Below are 15,031 nucleotides of genomic sequence, written 5' to 3' on the forward strand. Positions count from 1 at the left end.
AGTGACAATAACAAATGTATTTACAGTTCCTGAGTCTTATATCTCAACCTATAAAATAGGGATACTAACAGTTTAGCTCTCATAAGTTCATTGTGAAGATTAAATGATATAATCCACATAATATACTTCGCACAATGCCCAGCACATGATGTTTGTTTATTTTTGTTGTTGTTGTTTATTTGTTTTTTGTGCTAGGGATTGAACATAGGGGTGCTTTACTACTGAGCCACATCCCCAGCCCTTTTTATGTTTTATTTTGAAACAGGGTCTTGATCAGTTGCTGGGGCTGGCTTTGAACTCATGTCAGCCTCCCGACATGATATGCTTTTCAAACGATTATTTATACCTATTATTGAAATTCTTTAAATTCCACATCATTAATATAAATGGGTTACTTAACATTTCCACATGTGTTTATAGATTTCTCCAAAAAATGAACATCATAAAGATAACAAGATTAATCAAATATGTAAAGTATTTAAGAGAAATGGAAAATATAAACAGGGCTCAATGTTGTAGGATGGAGTGATGGTGTCTACAAAATTTAAAGTGCCTGGTGTTTTCCTCTGTTTAGAAAGAAAAAAAAAAACAATGATTTAAGGGCTCTTGAAGTATAACTATGTGAATACTTTTTCAATTCTTTATTTATAATACTGGATTTTAAAATATATATTCCCAATGTTAATTTTTAAAAATGTTGGAAAACTAAACTGCAACGATTTTTTCAGGCATTCTAGAAAAGGACATAGTAAATCCTAAATTAGTATAGGTACACTTTTGCATATATCTTATGTTAGTAACTCTCAAATTTCTTCACTTTGACTCAATTAAATATCGTTTCCTCATTCAATTGTCATTGTCCTTCCTGACTCAACTGAATTATCAGATTGGGAAGTTGGTAAAATGATTTATGATTAGTGAAAATAGTTTCTTATACTTGCATGATTCTTGATAATTAACCAATGTTTTTTTTGTTTGTTTGTTTTTGTTTTTGTTTTTTTCTGCTTACTGTTTAGTTATCAATCTTTTGGTCTCAAACATTACAAAGACCACACCAAAGAACTGGGAGGTAATTCCAAAGACTCCTCTTGGAGCAGCAGTCACAATCAGACTGGGTGTATGCCAATTTCAGCAACTGAATGTTCTTCCACAGAAATTCTAGAATGTGTTTTCACAAAGCAGTACTACATATATCTATCACCTATGGGCATTTTAAAGAAACCATAGAAATGTCCAAAAAGGTATGTAACTTCTTGATATATAGGCAAGATTATTAACTGACAGAACTGCATGATTTGATGAAACACAACCTTGATTAATTAGAATTAGATAACATTGTGGATAGTCTCATTACATCTTGTTTGGGGATTCAGAAGCTAATTATGAATAAGATATAAACAAATTCTATATTTGATTTAAAATATTTAATCTAATAAAAATGTACAAATAAAGATTGTAAAGCCATATAACACTATTAAATCATATAAGAAGTTTTTTCCAATATAATTTACTTGATAATAAAAGAATTGGATTAAAGTTTAGATATGTCTTCAAAAAATTTAAACAGGTTATGTATTATTACAGGGTCAACAGCTCATTTAATCAAAATTGTGTGAAAAAAATTTATGATCTAAACACAAGTTCCCAGAATTCTGATATGGAAATTTGACTGTCTGCCACTCAAATTTAAATATAAATTATTAAAACACTAAATTCCTGAATAATTGATTTTAATAAGCTAAAATAAATTAATAACCATTTACTTTAATTTTATATTGGCATTCCAACAAATGATTACTAAAATACTATTGTAGTATACAGATATTATATAACTATTAATTCAGAATTAATATTAATAAATGAACTTAAATAACAGATTTGATTACCCTAGGAAAATATAGTTCACATAATTCACAGGTTATCAAAAAGATACTTTGGAAAATGTACTAGAATAACATGAAGTTTAACAAATAATATCATTTTACATTTCTTCTGGCTTTTCTTAAATATAGGTCAAAATTTAGTATCTATACCAAAAAGGAATTGTATATACTTGGTGTATGTAGTCTTAGGATATAGAATCAAACAGAAAACAATATGGATAGTGTTATAGTTTGGATATGAAGTCTTGAACATTACAAAGACCCCAAACTCCTGTGTTTCTGCAGAAATATTCAGAGGTGAAATGATTGGATTGTGAGAGCTGTAACTTAATCAGTTCATCTTAGTTTAAAGGGACTGACTAGGTGATATTGGTAGGCAGGTGGGCATGGTTGGAAGAGGTGGGTCACTGGGGACATTCCCTGGAAGGTTCTCTCTCCATCCTCACTCTTTCTCTGTGCTTTCTTGCTGCTATGTCTTAATCAGCTACCCTCTGCCACGTCTTTGAACCATGATGCCTCACCTTGGACCCAGAGTAATAGAGTTGGCCACCTATATACTAAGACCTCTGAAACATCAAGTGCAAACAAACTTTTGCTTCTCCAACTTGTTCTTGTCAGGCATTTAGGTTCCAGTGAGGCAAAAGCTGACTGAAACAGATAATATGATTCACAGGAGTGATAAACATCATTTCACAGAAAGATCTGTTTTCTATTTCTCTGACTCCTAAATAATACTTTTCATGTCACTTTACTTTTGGTCAAAGGACATTCCTCATGAAAAATTTCTGTGGATAGTTTTTTCAATATGCAGATATTTGGAGAAACAAGATTGTTAATTATAAGGTTTAAATTTTAGATCACATTAAGAATAAACACTAACTTACTCATATATCCAAAATTGAGAAAGAAGTGGCAGATTCACCTCAAAGTAAATCCTACATCACTTCTTCCATTGTGTTTTCACATGGTCACTGAACATACAAATGGTGACTTCATCATTAAAAATCTAGCCCAGTGTATGTGCATCCTAAGCAATAAATTTAAGGCCGATTGAACAACAGAATCATTAACTACCTATAAAATATCTGTTAAGTATACAGAGATCACAAAGCCAATACATGATAAAGTTAGAACTTTCTAAAATAATGTTTTTTTCTCATTATTATATTAAGTCCTGAAGTATTAATGGATTAAAATGGATAGTTTCTCATAAATGAAACATAACAAATTGATTTTAACTGATAAGCACAAATATAACTTTCTTTTAATAGGATTTTTAAAAATCAAGCTTTCCACACTACACATAGATGGAATACCATGTGTTGGTGCTGAATAAAGACAATATAATCCTTCATTCTAATTATTTTTTTTCACTAGCATGCAACTTAATCACACAAGCATGGCATTAAGCAAAATTGAATAACATCTGAGAATACAAACGGTAGAATATTCTCCATAGAAATGTCAGCCCAAAGGATACCTGAATAGACTCTTATATACCAAAAACTTATAAATTAAAACAAAGATAACTAGTGTTTTTCCAAAAGTAGGCCTAGGAGGAAAATGTTTTAAATTTCTACATTTCTTGCTCATTTCTTTTTTGTTCTTTTCCTATAAAGTGTCAGATTCTTATTTGTTTCACATACTACTTTGAATCTCCAGCTAGATATGTGTATGTGTGTGTGTGAGAGAGAAGTGTGTGTGTGTGTGTGTGTGTGTGTGTGTGTGTCTGTCTGTCTGTCTGTTTAGAGAATCAAATAAACTTGGCAAAGTTTGAGAAGGCACTATGACAAAGATAAAGTTTTTCAAAGAAAAATATAACAGAATGTTAAATTTCTGATTCAATGTCTTTTTGAAATTTCAACTGCTTCAACCAGCTTTCTTATTAAATCAAATTGGGTTATTTGTGAACTCAATTTTAATCCCTATTGGACAAAAAGCTATTTCCTCTCATGGCTTTTACTATGGATATATCCAGAGACTAGAATATTTGGTATGCCTCCAGACTCATTGTGTGGGCTCCTTGCTAGTTTTGTGCAACAAAATTTAAATCTCACCATTTTCTTATGTTATTAAGAGGAAAAAATAAATAAAAAGACATCAACAAATAATTGCACATCCTTTTGGTGGAGACAGTTGATGTATGAAAGTTCCTGAAATAAAAGCATGAAAGCTAAAAAAAAGTGTTGTATTCAACTTAGACTAGTTAATAATTCACATATAGGCCATTCATTTTTTTTTTTGTATGAAAGCTAGAAGGAAATTTCCTGGTTCCATTCATACTGCCAGGCAATCCTTGAAAGACTCTATTGGAACCAAAATATTTCAACATAAGTGTTGCTTTACTCTCCTTCTCTCTCACACACACACAAATACAATCACACAAAGAAATGTCATTGAAAGAAAAAGGAGAAAATATTACATTTTGCAGAGCAAACAGTGAGTGAGAAAAAAGCATAATATCAAAAAATTTTACCATGAAATGTAGCAATATAATACTGTAAAATATATTAGTGAATTAACAGCAGCTTACTTGCATATAGAAAGTAATTTCTCCACATTATTGTTTTTTAGAAAAAAAATGAAATAATTCATTCTTATTATTACTACTTTAAAAATATAGAAATGTATCAGAAGTTAAATGATTATTTTACAAAGATCTTTCTTTTAAAGAAACAATGATGGTGTGCACACACACATCATATATTTAAAGGAACAACAAGAGCCATATAATCATTTTTAAAAGTTGCAAAATTAGATTATCAACCACACAAACTCCAGTGGCACTTACATACCAAGTAATATGTCCAAAGCTGGGCTGAGAGATAATGATTCTTTAGGATGTTATTAAGTGGATTTTCAAATCAATACAATCAAACTTAATGACACAAAAATATAACTACTGGTGCTGAGAAATAAGAAGGAAGCTCTAGGTGAATTTCTAGAGTGCTATACTGTACAGGTTTATAGGGAATCACGCCCTAAATTTGCACTGGACTACAAAAGTAAGGAAGGAAACTAAAATGAAAATGGATTGCAAATCGAGGTTTTTCAATAGAGAAGAGACTAATCATTCAACAGACACTTAACACAAGTCTAATCTATACACTGCTGAGACCTGAGAACATGGATCAAACACATTGAAATAGCAAAACACATTGCATTTTCTAGAGAAGCTCCTCACAAAGAAGCACATATGACTGCCTCAAACAATAAGACCTTCAAATGTTAGAGTTAACCTTTAAAACATATATCTATTTCTCACTCAATGAAAGCCTCAAAGAAAAAGCATCCAAATCCCATGGTGTATTTATACAATTTGCATAAATATGTGACATATTTATTTTTATTGAAAAAAAAGAGGTGGTTTCTTATCCTCTTTAAATATTAGGATTGTTTGAATATGACAGGATAGAAAGGGAAGGTAGGAGGAGAGATAAAGGGAAGTTAGATAACAGGTACCAAAACACAGTTAGATAGAAGTAATAAGTTCTAGCATTCTACAACACAGTGGGTGCCTAGAGTTCAAAATTGCATTTTATGAATAACTAGAAGAGAGACACTTGAAGTGTTCAAATATGATGTACTTATTAGGGGAATGAAAGTGTTAATCATCCTGATTTGATCAGTATGTATTCTATGCATGTACTGAAATATTACGCAGTACCTTATTAATGTGTACAATCATTATATATTAATCCAAAATTGAAAAGAAGTTGAGTGCAGTGGTGCATATGAGTAATCCCAGCAACTTGGGAGACTGAGACAGTAGAATAGCTAAGTTCAAGGATAGCCTAGAAATTTAGGGGGACCCCATCTCAAAATTAAAAAGGGGGTTGGGTGGGGAAAGTAGCTTTAAAAAATGGCTGATTGCACATAATTAAGGAGATAGATATGTTAACTTTCCTTATTTGGTCATTGGGCACTGTGTATGAATATTTAATTATCACCTTGCATCCCACAAATTTATACAATTAAAATAATAGTCGGATATGGTGGCACACCCCTGCAGTCCCAACAACCATGGCAGGAGGATTACAAGTTCAAGGATAACCTCAGCAACTTGGTGAGGCCCTATGCACCTTAGTGAGACCCTGTCTCAAGATAAAAATATATATATATAAATAAATTTTTAAAGGGCTGAGCATGTGATTCAATAATTAAGCACCCTGGGTACAATTCCCAGTACTGAAAATAATAATAATAATTAAAAAAACTAATAATAGAAAATGAGGAATGTGAAATGCTATGCTTTATGACATAAAGAAGTTTCATGAAATTAACTTAGCATTTACCCACCATGAAATTTTATCCTGAGTTTATGACTAATCAAATAGCAGCACTTCTGCCCTGCCTGCCTCTGTGAATATATATGTGTGTATATTCTGGTGTCAAAATTATAGCAGTATTTGTGACTGATAAAGTCCTATATAATGACATTATTAAAAGTACCTAAATATTTTTTTTCTCTTTATATAGGAAGAATGAGGTATATTTATTCTTATGTCCATAAGAGGTTCAAAGCAGATGTGTCAGTGTCAAACAACCCTAGATTCAAAGCCAAGTTTAGCACATGGTAGCTGTGGTACTTTGGGCAAGTTACCTAAATCCCCAGTGCTTCATTCACTTTTTATGAGTAAAATAAAGATAATAAAGAGAAAAGAGAGATAATCATGTAAAGTCTGTAACATATCCTGGCCTATACAACAACTAAGTATTCAGCATTACCATTAATTAAGATGATGGATCAAAATTGATTTCAGCAATATAAGCTAACAAAAACAGTTAAATCATACCAAAGTGAGGAGGATAAAATACAGAAATATAGAAATAGCATTTCAGCCAAAAAAGTTATTCAAAATTAATGTCATTATTCCAATTTTCCATGATAAACAAAAATGTAAAAGACAACAAGACAAACTAGCTAGTAACATAAACCAACCTACTAAAATCCTTAATAATTATTATAGAAAAACGGGTGATGATACGCAATTTCAGTGTTTGTGAATTAAATGTGAAGATCAATTACACAGAATGGTAAATGGCAATTTTATAATACTGTCATAAGTTATAAGGATTACATATTCCAAAGACACAATTATACTAAAGGCAGAATTAGGAAAATAACTTAGAGACATGTTATTATTGCCAGTGATTACATATGTAGCTTATAAGTGTTATTCAATATAAATGGAATTTTAGAGCACCTAAAGCTTTTCATTATTTCCAGTTCCGCCATAAAAATTAAATGAGAATAGTGTGGAAATCAAGCAAATGCATTTATACAATTCTGACCATGCAGCCAGAAAGTTCTGTGTTTAATTTGGACAAATTTTGTCTTTTCTAATCAATTACCGGACTAAATAAATTCTCGTCTTTAAAAATGAGAAGTTGGCACATTTGCCTATAAAATAAGCTCCAGTAAGTTTTAATAAACATTGATTAAATGAATTACACATAGGAACTACTCATTTCAATTTCATTCTTGACACTTTCAAAATGGAATAAAATGTATTCAACAAAACAATGTAACCTCCATTTCTGGCAATGTTAATTCAGAAATATTGTAAGTAAAATATTTTTTATGAAACTGTTGATGTTTGAGAAATAAATGCCATCTTAAGTAATCACTTCCATTAAAACATGCTTAAAGCTTTTCATCCTTTGTCTTCACTATGTTTAAAAATGAAGAATAACAATCAATGAATCAATGGGGAATTAATGGATTTAAGCAGATAAATGAATTCTAGAATCATGTGAAAATGCCATTTTCTTGTTCTAGTCACTAAATTTTAATATCATGTCCACACTTGAGTATAGGAAGATGAGAGTCTTACCTCACTTTTTAAATTTGACTGTTACAAGCAGTTTTGAGTTATACTAAAAAATACTTGTTAGTCTTACCCCTCTCTACTTTCTAAAACAGATAAGTTGTTATATCACTAGGAGACAAAATTTTCTCAAGGAAGATCTTAGTCTCTTTGAATTATGTTCACATTTGTTTTGCTGTGATCATGTCAGATGCTGACACAAATACAAATAGATGAGGTATGTCTTCACAAAACACTCACCACAGTTGGCTTCATCTGATGCATCTGCACAGTCCGGATCCTCATCACAAACCCACAGCTTGGAAATACAATGTTTGGTAGTTTTACATTGGAAATAGTCAGGAGAACAGCTGTTTTCAGCTTAAGAAAGGAAACATCTATCAACATGTAGCTTTGAAGAAGAGACTATTTTTTATATAAAAAAACAATTACACAAATTTTTAAGGCAATTTATCGAAAACATATTATCTTTTCATTAGTCATGTTCTGAAAGTGATGGATGTCAATTTTCAAATACCTATGTGTTTCTAACATTCTTTCTAGTACAAAAAAAAAAAGGAAAAACACATTTCTGCAATGATACATTGATTAAAAATCAGAATTTTCAATAAAACATTTGATTAGATATTTGTAAAAACTAATTTAAAAAATCAAGAATTTAGGTTTTTCAAAATATTTTTTCCAGATTAATTTAATAGATATTTATTTATGAACTTTATCCATTGAAAAGAAACAAACTGGAGGATATTACGTGAATGAGCCAACAAAAATCATGAAATTCAATCAAAGTCTCCAGAAGTTGTGTTGAGTTTTGAAGGAAGTGGTGAACATCCGATTTAGACTATAAACTGCATCACAAATCCTACTCAGTTTAATGGTTCAGCTTCCAGAATGGCTAACCATAAAGAACTGGTACTGACTTTATTCTGAATGCACCATCTTAATCAAATTGCTGGATGACTGCACATTATTCACTGATAAAAGTTTTAGAGGAATAATATAAAACTTCTGCAAGACAGAAATGTTGAAATGTTGACAGTAGTTTGGTTGAAAACTTAAAACCTGACAGGTGCTCTATCCCTTAGATTGTGTGTGTGTGTGTGTGTGTGTGTGTATGCAAGTACATGCCTGTTTACATGCATCTCTGTATTTGTTGTAAACTCTTTGCCTTCCATTTAAAGTAGTTTGATTTTTTGGAGGAAGGTGGAAATAAACAGTGAACAGAATAAAATATATTTTTATCATAATTCTTTCAAATAACCTGTTAAGATTTATTAAATGGAACATTTATGTACATATTTTTAAAAGGAATTTTCTTAGCTTATTTTGCTTAGATATTATATACTTTATCATAGATTCAATACATGTTTCATGGAATCTTGAACTAAAATGGAGTTAATTTCAAGTATCCAAATCAACAGAAGAAAATTACCTGTATCTATTTAACATGGGCAATAAAAATGCAATGCTGTTTTTGATGCTTCACTTCAGGATGATGTAGATGAGAGATGTCATTCATTTCTCTCTTAATCTCCAGGTAGATTTTAAAGTAAAGATCACCATGTTTTAATTTTCTCTACAATTTTTGATTACAGCATCATAAATAACCCATCCCATAGGCACCTAGTAACAACTATTTGAACATAATCACTGTCTTATTTTTCTACACTATATGATTTTATGATGAATAATAATTTTTAGACCAATTTCAGTTGGGAGTCTAAAGTAAGACAAGAATGAACAATCTGTGTCAACTTACGACAGTCTCTTTCGTCTTCCTCATCACCACAGTCATCCTGCCCATTACATCTAAGGTTGATTGGGATGCATTTCTGGTTCTTGGTGCACTTGAACTGACCTGACAAGCAGACATGTGTGTCTAAAACAGAGAGAATAAAAAAATCTGACCTGAGATCTATGTCTGAATTTAAATCAGCATATACATAATCTGTTAGGGATTAGGTTTTCGTTCCATAGGAATTTTATGACCTACCACAGTTGAGTTCATCAGAATTGTCTCCACAGTCATTTTCTCCATCACAGATGAAAGCAGGCAGAGCACAGAGTCCAGTTCCACACTGAAACCGGCCTGGCTGACATTTAAATTCAGCTAAGATAGAAAACATACAGGTATTACGGAATGACAATCTTAGCTCATGACTTTTTAAACGGAGCTTTTCCGACATTAAAAGTTATTTGTTATATTATTATGTTAAACATGTCCTGGAGCACAGTGTGAATGTCTCACATCTAGAGAGCTGTTAGCTTCAGATATACAGCTAAGAAATGCAACTCAGATGGCTTCCAGATTACCTTTCATAAACTAACTTAAGAAGGAGGAGCTAACAACATATAAATATAAAAAAAAACCCTGCATTTAAAAAATCACATAAATTCTTCTTTATTTCAATGAAGTGGTATTGAGAGGTTAAGTTGGAGAGTAATATTTACTGGAACTAAAAAAATCTTATTTGGATATCACTTTTAAAAAAATTCAGTGTTCTTTGTTCACTTTCTCACCCATGGTTTGCCCATAATATGCATATCTGTCCTCAATAATTTTTCTCTAGCTCTGCTTAAAGCAAATTTTCTGAATCTGTTACATTTAAATACATTTATTGATATTCATCCTTATACTATCATTATGTATGAGGACAGACTCTGATACATAGCAAATATTTCTTACCTGTCAAACAAATATTATTCTAATAAACAACTTCCAAATGACAATGCATGTTCTTTTGCTATATTCTTAATTTTATGTAAATAATAATAACAATAATATTAATAACAATAATAGGATCTACTGAGAATCTATTTTGTATCATGCTAGACCTTATCACATTTAGTTATTTATTTAATGGCACTATAACTTTCTCACTTTGACATCACTATGGCCATTTGACTAATGAAAAAGCTTCCTGGATATATTTTGTTTTTACTAGTGTATAACTATACATACTACTACAGTTTATTTTGACATAATCATATCAGCATGAAAATAATTCTATAATTCCACACATTGGTCCCCAGTACTTTCTCTTTTTATCCACTCCTCTTTCCCCCTATTCTCCTCCCTCTTTTCTGCTGTTCATATATATGGATGTACTATATATATGTGTGTATATATATAAACACATACTACATATGTGTGTATATGTATATACATGTGTATATACACACACAGAGACATATATATATGTGTGTGTGTGTGTGTGTGTGTGTGTGTGTGTGTGAAGACACAAAGTATCAAACAGCTTAAACATTTAGTGTGATCAGTTAACACATTTTACAGATTGGAGTCAAATAACTTCCAATTCTTTAGAACTCTCTTCTATGGAAGGAAAGCGCGCGTGCACACACACACAGACACACACACACACACATCAGTGCTTTATAGATATACATAAAGGCAAAATTTGCTATTATATATTTTTATATGTGCATAGAATAACTTGGTCAATTCCATTCCATGATTACACTACTTTCCCATCCTTCCTCTTTCCCCATCAATTCTATTCTTCTACTCAACTTATTTTCCTTCTATTTTTATGAGATTTCCCTCCCTTTCCCTTCATTTTGGTCCAACTCCACATATGAGAAAAAAATATTTGACCTTTGACTTTTTTCAGTTGAACTTATTTCAATTAGCATGATGTTCATTTCTATCCATTGACAAGAAAATGCTATAATTTCATTCTTCTTTAGGGCTGAGTAAAATTACTTTGTGTATATATGCCACATTTTCTTTATCCATTCCTCTGTTGATGGTTTCATAAGAGGCACATCTATGATTACAGCAGCATTTTCTGGATATTCATAGTCCACTCAAGGATGCACAACTTATAAATTCAAACTAGAACTCAGAATAGATCTGTCTCTGAAGTCTTCTAAAAAATGTTATTTACAATGAAACACTTACTTTTTGACTAATGATTCTAATGTCTGTTACTGATCATTGACTGTGACATTAATAACACTCTATTAGTTCAAATCAGTGAATTAAAACTAATAAATGACATTTTAAAATTTCTTTGGGAAATAAACTATGCTTTTATAATTAGAGCATTGACTAAGAATTTAAACATTTTAAAAAACAACTGAAAATATGTGCTTTCCTTCCAAAGAAGAGAGTTCTAAAGAATTGAAAGTTATTTGATTCCAATCTGTAAAACGTGTTAACTAATCACTCTAAATGTTTAAGCTGTTTGATATTTTGTGTTTTCATAGTTTGAAAATATGCATTTCTAAATTTGCTGTTACTTCATATAAAATTTTCTTTAATATTTATTTATTGTCAAAACAACCTTCTCATCAAGGGGGTTGTAACTATGAAATGAACAGCTGAGAAAAAACTGAGAAGCCCATCTGACCCTCATATTTCTCAGTGGAATGATGCTTTCTGTACTAGAGTATCATAGGGAATGTAATTACAAACTTATGATGCCTGAGAATTCTTGATGCATCACTCTTAACTACATTATATAAATATCATTATGTAAATTTGCAAGTGCGTGACTCTCAGATTAAGCTTTAGTGTCTTCTCAGGTGAAGTTATAGGTATTATCAGGGACTCTTAACATCTACATAGTTTGATGATGCAGCTACTCAAAAAATGAAATATAAATACTCCACAGATTCATATATGCCATTTTTCACTTCACTTCACCGTGGCTCTCAAAGTGTTATGCCAATAGATGTTCAAAGATGTTGAACCATCAACTATAAGTCAAAATTATTTGCTGAAGACCACAGAGATAATGCCATCAATAAAATGTGAAGGATGGTTAGGAGAAAACATAGGGGAAAATCTTCATGACATTGGACTAGACAATTTTTTTTTCAAATTTAATGCCAAAAGCATGGGCAACAAAAGCAAAATATACACAAGAGGTTTCATCAAAGTAAAATGGTTCTGCACGACAAAGGAAAAAACTAGAAGAGTAGACGGTCTATGGTATGGGAGAAATGATCCAAAAATAAATATCTGAAAAAGGGGTTACTATCCCAAATATGAGAAAAGTGACTCAATATGAAAAACGAATTACGGACTCAAAAAATGCTCTATGGGCTTAAACAATTTTAAATAGAAAAGAATAAAATAGACGAAAGTTTCAATATCACCATTCCTCCAAAAAATAAAAATAAAAACATCACCTCACATATATTAGAATGGGCGATATTTAAAAAAAATAAATAAATAAACTACCATATGATTCAGCAATTTCACTACCGTGTATACATATCCAAAGAAAAATAATGAAATCAGGATATGAAAAACATATCTGAATTCCAATATTCATTGAAGCATTATTCATGGCAGCAATATCATGGAATCAATAAAGGTTCCATCAGTATTTAAATGGATAAAGAAAATATGGCATATAAAAGCAATAGAATAGTATTTGACCTTGATAAGGAATGAATTTTTTTCCTGTGTCACAACTTGCATAAATCTGGAGAACATAATATTAAGTGAAATAAAAACAAGGAACAGAAATACAAACATTATATGATCTCATTTATGTGAGGAATCTGAAAAAAAAATCTAACAGAGTAAAATGATCATTAACTGAGCTGGGAATTTGGAGGATTGGGGAGATATTAGTCAAAAAGGAAAAGTCAGGAGGAATAACATTAAGAGACATTGTACATCATAATGACTATGGTTACTAACAATATACTATATGCTTGAAAAATATTAATAATAGATTTCCCATGTTAACATAACAGAAAAAAAAAATGGTAGCTATGTGTCAGGAGCTACAAATAAATTACTGCTCTGAACTCCATAGCCTTGGACAGCTTGACTGCCACATGTGGGAATCTTTCCATGTGCAGGTGTAGAAAGGCATGCCCATTTGCAGGTGGCCATTGTTAGTGGGATCTATTCCATGCCTGGCATAGAATTTATGAGTTCAATCACTTTGAATTTAGATGCCTGCTAACCTTGGGTGAAAGAAATACCAGTGCACCCTCGTAGCCCTGAGGTGCCAGCTGCCTGGAGGAGGAAGAATTACTACCTTAAGTGATAAGGCCCCCACCAGGCCAATTTCCCAAAGCTTCTTTCCTCTTGTTTATCTTAAAGAACCCTTCCATTGGAATTTCTCTGATGTGTTTCCCTATAAAATAAAGGTTGGTGGGCTTTCTCTCTTTGTTAAGAATCAGACCCATCAGGTCTTTTCCATCCATCAAGCCCCCACTTAAACTATTTTGAGTTCTTTGTTTTTATTTCTTAATACAATACTACTTCTTCAGACTTTTATTTTCAGCTGGCCCACACCTCTGCATGATTACTTATTTCCCTCCCTGAGCAGGATGCAGTGAGCTATGTAAGGTAATACACATGTTTAATGACTTGATTTAGCCATTCTACAATATACACACATATAAAAACACATCAAATAAAATAAATATGGACAATTTTTACTTATCAACTAAAAAATAAAGCATGTAAATATCAGTGCTTAATTGGCATAAGGATCATACATAGAAGATTTCAGTTACAAATGTCTGTACCCCTCTGCCAAAAGACATTAAAGTATTTGATTATCATATATTCTAAAAGTGCGTAAATGCTAGAAACTCATTATATTAAATCTCTAGTTAAAATTATGCCTGCATTATTCTCTCTTTTTAAACAAACACTGAATTAAAAAGTAAATTTTTGTATCAATATGGCTCCAGTATGAAATTTCAGTCAACGTCTATAGTTTAGGAATTGCAAACATTTTAAAGAAAGACAATTGCATGCTATTGGCTTTGTTTCGGGTCATTACAGTGATATATTCTTAGAAAATAATGCACCTTGGCAGTGAAGGTTGTCATGTTAATACAATGCCTAAATAAACATGCTTATTCTTGGAATTTCTATAAACCACAGTAAGTTGTATTTACATTCTTTTCTATACATAGGGAAGTTTATTGTGGAGAACAAAATAACTTTCTTTATAAACCAAAATGTTTTCCAATTCCTTTGATAGTCTCTTTAATTCAGTAATTTTTTTAAAGAAAGAATAATGCAGGCATGTTTTTTTTTAACCTGTTTTATACAAATAATATTCTGTATAGGTTGTCAATTAGAGTGAAAATAAAAACTATTTTTTTAAAAAATAGAGAGCTGTGAATCATTCAAAAACAGAAAGATTACAGTAGACTTTTATAACTTATTTTCCTTCTCATTGAGTTGATTAAATATTGCTTTCAAAAATAGAAATGAACTATGTGAAAAAATTTCCATTGTGTGATAGACTTGGTAGTGACCAGTAGTGGAACATGGCTTATGCAAGTAATTTTCTAGAAAACTTAAATTTGAAA

At 31.2% G+C, this 15,031-nt stretch overlaps 1 protein-coding gene across 1 annotated transcript in view; it reads right to left on the bottom strand.

Moving 5' to 3' along the window:
• Positions 1 to 15,031, bottom strand: part of Lrp1b (LDL receptor related protein 1B) — a 1,807,788-nt gene that overhangs the window by 186,180 nt on the left and 1,606,577 nt on the right. Inside the window, exons 64-66 of the mRNA XM_015479144.2 lie at positions 9,708 to 9,824; positions 9,474 to 9,593; positions 7,955 to 8,074 (exon numbers count right to left, since the gene is read on the bottom strand). Coding sequence (XP_015334630.1) covers positions 7,955 to 8,074; positions 9,474 to 9,593; positions 9,708 to 9,824 — 357 coding nt within the window. The remainder of the gene's footprint in view (positions 1 to 7,954; positions 8,075 to 9,473; positions 9,594 to 9,707; positions 9,825 to 15,031) is intronic.

The sequence above is a fragment of the Marmota marmota genome, unplaced genomic scaffold (assembly GCF_001458135.2).
Source record: "Marmota marmota marmota unplaced genomic scaffold, marMar, whole genome shotgun sequence".
Lineage (NCBI taxonomy): Eukaryota > Metazoa > Chordata > Mammalia > Rodentia > Sciuridae > Marmota > Marmota marmota.